This window comes from Nyctibius grandis, chromosome 2 (assembly GCF_013368605.1).
Source record: "Nyctibius grandis isolate bNycGra1 chromosome 2, bNycGra1.pri, whole genome shotgun sequence".
Classification (NCBI taxonomy): Eukaryota; Metazoa; Chordata; class Aves; order Nyctibiiformes; family Nyctibiidae; genus Nyctibius; species Nyctibius grandis.
Window position 1 is genome coordinate 111049198 of NC_090659.1, and position 12308 is coordinate 111061505.

The 12308-nt window shown below is 42.0% G+C and overlaps 1 protein-coding gene across 3 annotated transcripts in view; it reads left to right on the plus strand.

Moving 5' to 3' along the window:
• The window catches only part of PDGFD (platelet derived growth factor D), a 150891-nt gene that overhangs the window by 77891 nt on the left and 60692 nt on the right, over positions 1 to 12308 (plus strand). For 2 of the 3 annotated variants that reach the window (XM_068423896.1, XM_068423911.1), the window contains exons 2-3: positions 6076 to 6280; positions 10287 to 10467. In XM_068423896.1, coding sequence (XP_068279997.1) covers positions 6076 to 6280; positions 10287 to 10467 — 386 coding nt within the window. The remainder of the gene's footprint in view (positions 1 to 6075; positions 6281 to 10286; positions 10468 to 12308) is intronic. The other variant, XM_068423904.1, reaches the window with a different exon arrangement.

The window sequence follows — 12308 nt, forward strand, 5'->3', positions numbered from 1 at the left end:
CTGTCATCAACTCCAGTGGGGTTTGGATCCACTTCTTAGTTGCTTGGTTGCTGGGTGACAAGTAACACATAGAGCGGTGTTAAAATGCTGCTTTCTTAAATTTGAGTCTTGATCCAGCAAACTCCACGAGATTAACTATAAATTAGTTTGTAGTCTCCTTGAAATAAATGGGACTACTGAAGTTTTATAAAGCTGAAAGCAACCTGAAGTAATGCTTTGGATTGGATCCACTGGCCTTATATACTCTTACATATGTGTCCTTCTACCAGAATGACTGCTTTCTCAGCTTACTGCTGCCATATACCATTTTTAGCCTGGCCAGGGTCATGCTATTCCTGTTTTATTTCTGGTGATCCCAACTCTTTCCCTCCTTTGGTCTGCCGTCTTGGAGAACTGCTGGTGAATCATGGTGGGAGCAGAGCTGAGCTAGGTGTGTTAGGCTTCTGTCCTTAAAAGGACAGCGGTGTCTTAGACAGGTACTACCATATAGTATTATTTTCTTCATTAGAGAACAGAAATGTAATGTGTTTGCTGGCTAGGATTCATTTGATTGTGTTTATGTTCACTAAAAAAAATAATTCTTAACAAGGTAAATGACCTTACAGTTCTGTATCTTCCCAACAAGCTGTGACCAGCTATGGAGTATGCTCTGTTGACCGAGAACTCTGTCATCTTTTCCTCTGATTTACACAGAACCTTAAGGATAACAGATAAAGTTTCTACTTATTGCAGGAGGGTGGGGAAATAAAAAAAAAGCCAATGAATATCTGAACAGGCTGCCATAAATACAGCTTACTTGGCATGCCTGTACCCAAGATGAACTGATTTGTGGCCTGGATTCCAAAACGTTTTACTGTTCTTTGCTTCTCACTCTGTGGATTCAGCTATTTAGATCAGGCTAATTTTCAACTGAAGGAACTGAAGAGCTATTATTCTCCCCGAAGGTTATCTCATTTGTTTAAAAACTGGTGGCAAACCATTGACCACTGTATTTGTTTCAAAGAGAGCAGCCATGGGGGAGGAGGGTTATATCTGGAAAACTCCCACGTGCAAACTCCCAAGGTCCTTTCCTGAAATAACAAATAGTTTCACGAGTGGTGAAATGAACTTCACGTGGTTTCCAGCAACTCTCTCCTCAGCTGTAGCAGAGGATGAGCTCATCAGGTTACGCTCCATGGGATTTAAGAGGGTATATTTCTTCTCATAAAACATCTCAGAATATGGTATCTTTTTGGCCTCTACCACTGTGTCAAAGTTGTTGAGGTTGGCCAACCTCTTCTGTAAGAGGAAGAAAGACAGAAGCAAACTTATACACAGGACAACGCCTTAGGAAGTGAGGCTAAAATTCCAGAAACCTTAGAAAAGTGTAACTAAATATTCCATATTATTGGTTAGGTCCGTAGACAAGGTCATTCAGTGAATTATTCTTCTTTCTGAAGGAATTGACACTTACAGACTCTCCTTGCTCAATGGATATCCAAGAACAGATGTCAGATTAGCTCTTAGTAAGCAGTGATTGCCCTTTTTTTTTTTCATTTTAGTGAAGGAATTCATTGTCTGTTGAATGATGATAATAAAAGCAAACTTCTTTCTGTAGTAGGTATGTATGTCATGACTAGAGTAGCTTTCACAAGAAAGTGTGGAAACACTGCTAAAGCTTGCAAGAAAACACAGGCATCCAGAGCAAACGCAGGATGAAATTTGTGTGTCTGAATCTTGCTACTCACGCTGCATGGCATTAGGAGAACATGCCCTAGCTGGGAAGGAGAAACATTGCATGTGCTGGGCACCCACACTGGGGAACGTCTTGAGACAAGCACAATTTTCTGAATATTGAGCTGAACTTCCCAGTTCCCAGTTGGATACCCAGTGCCCTCCACGCAGGGGGAGGAAGGCGAGCCCTTCTGAATGGGAACTCCTCTAATTTGGACAACTGGACTATCATGTATACCATTGTGTTTAAAATTAGTGCTTGGGAAAGAATTAAGAGGGAAAGAAAAGAGAGATTAGTTCAGATAAATAAAATAGAGAGCAAGCTGCTTTCCAGTCAGTTCAGACTCTCTGCAGGGAATTACCTCACTGCAAATGACGTCTTCCAGATTTCTTCCCACTCCTCTTCCTTATGAGATACCTTCCCTCGCCCAGTGCAAGGATATCTTTGTGGCTCCAGCCATCTAGAATATCCTCCTTCTGTGTATTGCTTTAAATGGCCTTTTTGCCTTATGACTTAACACCTACTTTTATTCATTGTGAAATGATTTTATGTGCTTTTTAGTAAATGTGACAGGCAGTGTATTACCGACTTTCGTCTTTTATTTACTCCCATAAAGCATTATGGAATACAGTTAGTATATGACATTCAGGATGCTGTATAGTACGGCATTGTATTGCATTGCAACATGGGACAGTTCAGTGCCTTGAAAGAGGCACTGCCTTTTCCTTTGCCTACATCTTTTCTCAAGTGGTTTTTTTTCCTGACTTTCTGCACAGCCAGTGTCTGGTTTCCATGAGTTCCCCCGGTGTATCTGATGAGGACAATGCTTGTCTGCTTGGAAAGGTCTTGTCATTTTAGTCTCACATCTTAGTTGCTGCAAGAAATACAGGAGTTGCTCAGGTCTCCCCAAGCTGTTTCCCAGATGCTTGGTGTTTCATGAGGGGCCAACCTCCAGAGACCGAGTTTGGGTTGACTGTGTTACCGCATCTATCTAAACCAGTTAACTCTGCAAAACCCCACTGAAAATTCCCTTGGAAAACTCTAGTGCTTTTGGTTCAGTCCTGGCTGCACCACTTCAGGTTGTAATTGAGCACGTGGGGAGAGAGGTAAGAGGGGATCAAGCTGTTCCAGAGCTCTTGAAGAGTCTACTCCAATGTCAGGTGAAGGCTCTGAGTGGCTTTGCGTTTCATCCCATGTGAGTTATAGAAACAATATTTATGGCAATTCTTGTCAAATATATTTTCTTCCTTTGTGGAAAAGGCATATCTTCATACAGTAATAATTTTATATCCCCTGTTTTACTGTACCGATAATTGTCTCCCCATTCTTCTTTCCAGCCTTTCCTCTATAACGACTGTATAGTTACTGCATTTACCATGATAGAAATAGCAAGTCACTGTGCTTTGATTTTTAAGCTTTTTAACATGCGCAGCTTTATTTCTCCATTTACCTGTTCAACTTGGATAGTGCTGCGCCAGGCGTTACATTTCAGCATTGATCTTGGTCAATGCTGACTTGCAGACAGAGCACCCCACTCTGTGGGATTCAGAGTTTAAGTTAAATGAAAAGCCGTGACAGAGCTTATCTTATTGGGGTACAAGAACACTGGTAACATACTTTCTCAGCTAGTGTGCTGAGTAGAGTGCACAGATTTTTTGTTTGGGGGTATATATATGGGTACATTTAAAAGACACTGTCCCTAGCAGTCTAATCTCAGCAGCTGACAGCTCCAGAGTAAAGCCTGTACTAGGACTGGCTGGGAAAGGGGAACCTTTCCCTCAGAAGCATGAACCGCATTGAACCACACAGTGAAATGCGTGATGAAAGTGGGAAAATGGCAAGAGTTTGCTGTCCAAGAAAGAAGAGCAAAGTACTCTCAGGTATAGGATGAGTTCTGCTGTGTTTTTCTGCAGAAACTTTTGTTCTGTCTTAGGGAATGTTTGTTTCATTCAGAAGTCCAGAACTTGCTTTCATCAAAACTGTTTTATTTTTATCCCTTTTCCTGGATGTTTTGGACATAGTCCTGTGAAATACTCTGTCCTCTTGGGTGTACTGGGTGTTTTCAGAGTCCAAAGGTCCTTAGCATTTCAGGAGGAACTCAGTAGTATTGGCTGGACATTTTGTTTCATTCCAGATTAGGGGAAAAAAAGAAAACAGAGGTGTCTCTATTTTTTTTCCAGAAAAAAAAAAGAATAAAATGAAATAGAAAACAGACTTGAGTGTAGATGTTACTGATGAAAATTGCTACAAAACTAATGGGTGTGTGGTCTTTATTCTCACTGAATTGTCACTTTTCCAGTGCCAATTATTTGGTCAAAACAGAACAAACCAGAACAAAACTGGCTAGTTCTGCACTTTGTGAGCTATGGAGTCAGGGCTGTATTTGCTTAGAAAGGGTGGCTCAGGGTGTGAGAACATTTCATCTTGAATGAAAGCATCTTAGAAAGATGTCACAAATAGATCTTTGGAGGTAGTTTTTACAGGAAACCAAGACTTTTATCTTCTAAGTTTCAGGTTGTTTGGAAACTAGAATTATTACCCTGTCAGAAGGGTACAATGGACTGTTGACACACAATCATGCTTTGCTTACAGCTACGTGCAGGGAGGTATTTACAGCCAGGAACCAGTGAAAAGAAACCTGAAAAATAGATGTACTTACCATGAAGTTTGTACTATTTCTCTGGGTTCCTGTTTTTCATAAACAAATATATTTCTTTTATATAAAGAGCTGAGAAAGCTTCAGTCAAACATTAGATTTTATTTTAAGAGAGAAAACTTTGATTACTGTGTGTGACAGATGGCTGGTTGCTTACTTTTGTTTTGTATTTCCAGCGTTCATAGAGTGTCTTGGTGGGAGAAATTCTCCCCCCCCATTTGCCCTTCCTTTGTAGCCAAGTTCAGGAGAAGGCACCAGTTTTATATTTGTATTGCTTGTAGTGGAACTGGAGGTTGACCTGTCCTTCAGCAGAGTAGTGGGAGTGATGTTCAGATTAAGATCAGGACACCAGAGTTTAGGTATTTACATGAAAGCAAGTGTCCAAGTTCCCATAGTAAGTAGAAATTTGGTCAGTGCATTTGGGTGACTGACTCAGGACTTCTCAGGTGTAGCTTGTACCAGCTGTGTTGAGAAGGGGCTCAGCTTGCCCACATGCAGGTGGTTCTGCGAGACAGCACATCTTCCACAGGACTTCTGCTGGGAGCTGATGGATGTGCTGCTGGTCCTCCCCGTTCTCGTGGAGGCCAGGCAGGAAACCATACCATGTCTTAAATCACGTTAGAAATCTCTCTGTGAGTAACTAAACTGAGCCCTAGATCCCCATGCACCACATGGGGAACACAGATAGCCATCTCGCATGTGGAGTGTCCTAACTGGGGACCGAATCCTGCCATGATCTGCATGTTGCCTTGAAGCCTTCCAATACTCGAAATTTCACCACACTGAAGTTGTCAATGAACAAAAAACTAATTGTTTGCAGTTCTTTGATGCTGGGAGTCAAATCCAGTGTCAGTAACAGCTGGACAATGCAAGTGCATGGTGCAACTGAGAAGACATTTTGATTTTTAGAGAGCTGGGTCTTGCCACAGTTCCTGTTATCCTTGGAGCCAGGGATTTACAGCAGCTGGGGCTTTAGTTCAGTATAAGTAAACTTTAGGAACAATTGAGTATTTGCTCAGGCAGAAGTTGCGGAATTTTAATTAAGTAAAGACTTGGCTATTTGTCTTGAAGTTACTCAATAAGATGGTTGATGGGACAGTTTCTGACTTCAGTTACATCGGTGTAAGCATGGAGTAGCTATTTGTGTTAATGATCCATTGACAGCAAATGATTCACACCATATAAATAAAATCAAAATGTGACCTAACACATGCTTCTGGGAGGAAGCACTTAAGCACAATAAACAAACTTAGACTCACTCGCACGTACTTTCCTTGTTACTGCTGCTTTTATTCAGAGGGCATGTCTCCCCAGAGCACCAAATTTGGGAATGTTTACCTTTTTACTTCACTCTGTCTCACTTGATTGTTCTCATGCTTGCAGCTTTTATTAAAGTTTAAATTCTGTTTTAAAAACAAAATGGGGAGAAGGAAATTATATAATTGATATCGATGTAAAAGTAATGATATATTTATCATAAAATAAAGAGTTTATGTATATAGTTGAGTACTGTTGTTCTTATTGTTTAAAAGGGGTTGAGTTAAAAGAAAATACACTGTACTTATTCAATAATAACTGCTCCTAGACCCAACTTTTTATAGACTTTAATAGCAAATAATTTGTGCTGTGTTATAAACTGTTGTGTTTTTTGCCTTCCTGTAACTGGAACAACATACTAATTTCTACAAGTTGTGACTACTAACAGAGAGCAATCACCTCACAGACTTGTACCGAAAAGAAGAGACCATCAGCGTGGCTGGGAACGGCTGCATCCACAGTCCACGCTTCCCCAGCAGTTACCCCAGGAATCTCCTGCTGACGTGGCGGCTTCACTCCCCGGAGAACACCAGGATCCAGCTGGCTTTTGATAATCAGTTTGGACTGGAGGAGCCCGAAAATGATATCTGCAGGTGAGTGGAGAGCCATCTTGTGTGGAAGTTAGCAAAGGGCTCCTTAACATGACCCGAGCTTAAGGATGTGGCCACTGGCAGGAGACTGCAAACCGAAACCTGGGTATCTCTGGCTGGGTCTAGGATGGCCCTGCTTCAAGGACAGGCCTCCAGAGGTACCTTCCAACCTGAATTGCTGTCCTGGACTTGAAGCAGTCTTGGCAGGTTTTAGTCCTTCTATAACATTTTAAGCACAAGACACTTGTACGCTCAAATCCAGCTACCTGAAAACTCAAGTACTACTTTAATAGGATTTTGTCCTCTGTCACCTCTGTTGTGTTTCAGCCAGGCAGTAGGTGGAAGGTTCTGGGAGGTGTGAGTGAGTAGGTATGTGTTTATATTGGGGTGTGAGGGACAGATGAAAATGCACTGAAAAATATAATTGTGATCTTCAAATTATTTGTGTTCAGTGTTATTCTTCACTATTACAGTTTCTTTTAGAACCTTTACATCTAGGTCCACAAACATCAATGTACTCTGCATATATAATATATCTAACAAAGTATACTCTACTATACCCAGTTGCTCTAGTTTCCCCTTTAAGCAAAAGCGACCATGAGCCCCGTTGATCTGTCTGATTAACGCAGGTGAATAAACTGCTTTGCATTAGCAGAGCACAGAGGTGAACTTGCACTAAACCAGTATAAATCCATGGAGTTTTTTGTTTACATTTCTTTTATTCAGTTATCTGTTCTGTGGGAGAGAGCAGGCTCAGGATTCCCGTGTGCTCCGAAAGGCAGATTGCTGTGATGCTGCTTACATAAAACGCTCAAGTCTCAGCTTCCAGCTCTCTGCCTGATCATGTTGTTACTTATGCCTTAGCTATGCAGAGAACTGAGTTGTTAGGATTTCTGCACACCCAGCCTCTGCTTATCTTATCTTCTTTGTCAATTAATTTGCATTTATAGGGTTTGGCAGCTCTGCAGGGTTTACAGGGTGGATTATTTTTTCTTGTCTTGCTTTGTTAATTTTCTGTGTTACCAATGGAGAGAACCATTTCTGCAGGTTTGCTTTCCATTTAGTAATAACAGAATAGCCTGAAACTCGCTCCTTCCCTGGGCCTTGATGGTCTTGGCAGCTGCTGCTCTCCTCTGGTACTGTTGGTCCAAGATCAGCAGCAGAGTCAGTAACGACAGTTACCTCCTAGCACTGCAAACGCTTTCCCAGATTGAGAGCCTAATGCATACAGAAGCAGCCTGTTAATATTTACATAGTGGATAAACTGTGGCTGACCTTAAAGCATTGCAACTTTGAAATGGAGGGCTAATTTACTGTGGAAAAAAAGTTGAAGCCATGGCTTAATGTCAAGAACCATTAAAGGTGGTGGCACGGTGAGGGGAAGTCAAGCATTATGGGTTTGTGGACCGTCTTGGAAGACAGTCCGCTTGCTTTTTCCAGAGCAGCTAATTTAGGATGCAGAGAGAAGGAAAGACCTTCCATCATCCATAGTGTCTATAGAAGCTGGAGAAATATCACATTCTTTTGTGCAATAAAGCTTTCCCTGGTGTTCCTGGAAGACCTTTATTTGCGTAGTATTACTTCCAGAGTGAGGAATTTCTCGGGCAGACAGCTCATGATGGCTTTAAGCCTGTTAAGTACTGTGTGCATAGTTAGATTTTTTGCTAACACTCAATATGTTTTTCAAAACGAGGTCCTTTCTGCAACTTCAGTCCCTGACAATCCCTGCAGTGCTGCTTTAGAGAGACAGCCAGGCGTGTTTTAATTGAAATGAATACTGAGAGCTGAGCATGTGCTTGAATGCTGCACATATTGGACAGTAATTCAGGACCTCTGCACCTTACCTTCCTTTTATACTTGCTTTCGACCTTATGCTTTTTTTTTGAGAAACTGCCTAGTGTTTTCTTTCAATTTTTCATTAATGCTAATTATTGTAATTTGCATACTATTAAGACTGAACTGATTGAAATTAATTCAGGCTGAGGAATGAAAAGGTATACTTTAGCAGAGCTGTTTCAGAAGGAGGAGAAATATTCAAGGTTTTACAGAATTTTCTAGAAGTGCTGTTAGCATTTCCACAGGCGCTTGATAAGATATGATTCTGAAAAGCAATTAAATTACCCAGCCTCTGAGGCTGCTTGGATGCACAGAAACAACCAAGATTGCACCTACTTCCATGATCGTTGCAGCAAACCCTCTGCTGTTGAAAGCAGAAATAATCCCTGAAAGCCTATGGATTTGCCCCATTTTTGCTAGCAGTTCCCCTAGCTCCTGGCCTCAAAAAGTGGGGAGGCCCTTCAGGACAATTCTCACCAAATCCTACAAGGTCATCTTATGCTGAAAACTCTGCAGCCCCTCGTGTTACAAGCAGCGTTCACTGGCTGTCACGCTGCCCGGGGGGCAGTGGTGGATGTTAGTGCAGGCAGCGCAGAGCTCTGCCCAGGTACCACGTCCATCACCATGAGAGATTGGGAGCAGAGGACGGCGGAGAGAGTCTGAGACTAGTTTACCTCTGTCTGGAACTAAACTTTTCTGTGTTACAAAAAAATGTATGTTTTCAGCAGAGTTTGGGCAGACTTAAGTGATTTGGTTATGGCGAATCTGTTATTTTGTTCTGTGCAATTTGGGGTTGGTGAATATAAAAGCAGCAGTGCTGATATTCTCAAGCCGCATAGTACTTGCGTTTTTTTTTTTTCACATGGTCTCTCAGCAGAAAAAGAAAAGCAGGTCTGTTATTTACAGAGCTTTTCAGCTCCCACATCTGGGCAGGGAGGCGGGCGCTTGGTCCACAGGCCCGGGAGTGGGGAGCAGCACATTGCTAGTAAGGATCGGTTAGCAGTCTTAAACACCCTGTTTGGAGGGAGCACATGCTTTGATAATAAAAACCTTTGCTGGTAAAGACCTCCAAAGTTTTAAGGCTTAACTGTACCATGAGGATGGCAGCTCTCCCCACCTCTCGTTGCCTGCATTCAACCTGCCCCTCTCGTCATCACCTCCCCGTCACCGGCCACAATGTGTGGGGCCTAGTTCTGGTTCCACAGATATCGAGGGACTGTTTTTATCACAGACGTAGTGAGATCAGAACTTTATTCTCTGCCTTCCTTATTCTCCAGCTCAATAAATGAACTCAATAAATGACCCAACCAAGCAAATACACAGGCTGTGGCAGTGAGTGCTGTCACTGTGTCCTCCTCTCATCCCTGGGGTTCGGTGTCTGCTGCTCCTGGCCAAGCGCTCTTTGGGCCCAGGACACCACGACTGTGGCACGGGTGCCTGGCCAAGGTGTGACCTTGCACAGGGCAAGATGTGCTGTTGCTTTTCCCCTGGTGACAGCACCCATGCGAACAGCGGAGGAGTCCCCACCATGGCATGCAAAGTGCCAGCCTGCCCTTTTCTGCTTGAAAGCTTGAAATGAGTCTTGCCAAATCATCTAGCAGGGGCACCGTGCGACATATAAAGAAGGTGCTGAAAAGCACCTTTCAGCAGCACGCAGTGCCCTCTGTCCCTCCAGCATCTCCCTTTGCTCCTGGCATGGTGGCAGCCCGACTCCAGCCCTCTGACAGGCGCAGCAGGCAGGAGCCGGTGGCTGCTGGTGCAAGGAGTTGGGGGGCCACCAGAAAGTGCACAAGTGCTTCAGCTGCTCAGCTTGGGCAGCCTGCCTTAAATAATATTTTATCAGGTCTCTAAATTATTTATCCACCACATGAAACACAATGTGTGTGCTTACTGTGTACTAAGCACATGCAAGTGTCTCTCATTGCTATTTTAACATGGTACAAAATACTGTCTGTCATGTTGCAGGAGCCATTTGAGCACTCAGGCAGTAGCTTGCAGCTTAGTGTATTTTGTGTTACACAAGCATGTCCACCATTTGTAATATTTAGTCTGATATTTTGCAGTAGAGAACGGGGGACGGTTGTCTCTGCATCTCCAGCTGTGCTCCTGTCTATTTGCAGCCACCTTCTGTAACCAGAGTTAGCAAAAACTAATCCTTCAAACTGGTTCCCAGGTATGACTTTGTGGAAGTGGAAGATGTATCAGAGACCAGCACGGTTATACGAGGACGGTGGTGTGGACACAAGGAAGTACCTCCAAGAATAACATCAAGAACAAATCAGATAAAGATAACCTTCAAATCCGATGACTACTTTGTGGCTAAACCTGGATTCAAGATTTGTTATTCCCTTGTGGTAAGTCACCTAGCTGTGTCATGGGTGAGAGACAGATTGTAGTGTAAAAGAGCATCAGGACTTGAAGACTGGATGGTGTAGCTAACTGCATTGGATCAAAACACTAATTGACTGAAAGTATTTTCATTCCAGCAACTACATTAATACAGATCAAAGTATTTTTGACATCCTGTCATTAAATATAAAATAAAGTCAAGTCCAGGCCAAGATTTACACTCATACCATGTTTCAGAAGCACTAACACTTTCTACACTGAGGCTGCACTGTCAGTGCCTTGACAGATGCTGCAGAAATAGCAAAGAAATGGCTGCTCTATGAACTCCTTTTTCATGTTCATTTGAGGTCAAATAAAAATACCTTGAGGGGTTATGGCTGTGATTCTGAGTTAGATGCAGAGTACTTTATTCTATGTGCAATAAAATTCTACATGCAAGACAATGTGGTATGGCTCAGGCTGTATTTTTAACCACGTATAAACATGCCTCTTTGTATATGCAGTGGCATTAGCAGTGTATCATGTACTGTTTCAATGAGATTAAAACCTCCTCTTTTTTTATTTTGGTTTTGTCTTTAGGGAGCAGGAATACTCATTGCTCTAAGTAGATTTTGATACAAATATGTATGCCTTTGTATTGTCCTGATTAATATTATAATGCTTTTGGTGCAGTGTAGCTCAAAAGAGGCAGATTTTGCAAGCGCTCATAAAATGGTAAGCATTAATTTGTTATACTGTCTTCATTATATTTTCATATCCATCACGCTTCTTATTCCCTTTTTATTCAATCCACTGTTATTTAACAAGAATAAGAAAGCCTGGAACAGCAATAATGTTAATGCTGTAACAGGAGAGATCCACTGTTTGAGTCATTTCACTTCAACATCTTGGTTTGCGTGCACGTATGCCTATGTATGCTAAAAAGAGTCCATAAACAGCACGTGGTTAAGACAACTATAAAGCTATAAATATTGTGCTCCCTTGCCTTTAAATTGTTAGGCTTCTAGTGGAGTAAGCATTGCACTGTGAGTATATCCTGAGCTCTAATTCACTTTGATTTGAAGGTAATCTAAAACTAAAATTTAGGCGGAACAGTCTATGAAAGACCACTGGGCATAAAAATGAGACAGTGAAGCAGCCTCTCTTTACACTGCTCATATTTCAGTACAGCCACAAAAACTCTGCTGCATTTAGCAAGCTTTATTCCAGACCACGTACTAGCGTCTGATAGTATTAGGGTTTCCAAAAATGAATGTTATCACTCAAAACACAGGAGACACTGCACTAGAAAGGTCAAAAAAAAAGCTACTGTATTTATGTAATTTCAAAACTATGAGTAAACAGAGAATTTTACAGTCTAGCAAATCTATTCAGAAGAATACTCTCCACGTGCACCCTCTGAATGAAATACTATTTTATTTCTGAGGAGAGAACTGTGCAGGCGATCAGTGGCATTTGCGATATGTACTTAGCTGGTCTTCAGATTCCAAACAGTCCAACCTAAAATTGCAGGATTAATATTCGGCAGTCAGCCCTTATTCAGTAGTCCCCACAGTCGCTTAGAGCTCAGTTCATAGATATGCTGAGCACTGCTGACCCCTGAAGGTTGAACTCATTGTGCGTTTCTAGGCGGCAAACCAGGGAGCATTAATGAAGCATGCGAAAACAGACGGTATTTTGTATCAGATGAAATGAAAGGCCTTTACATTGCTTTTTTTTTTTTTCTTTCCTTTGCAACCTTCTCCAAGACAAGGCTACTTCTGGGGGCTTTCTTGGAAAACGGTGCACAAGATACGTGCAAATCTTTAACTCCGCTATTTTTTCTTCTATTTGGAGTTTGGATCTG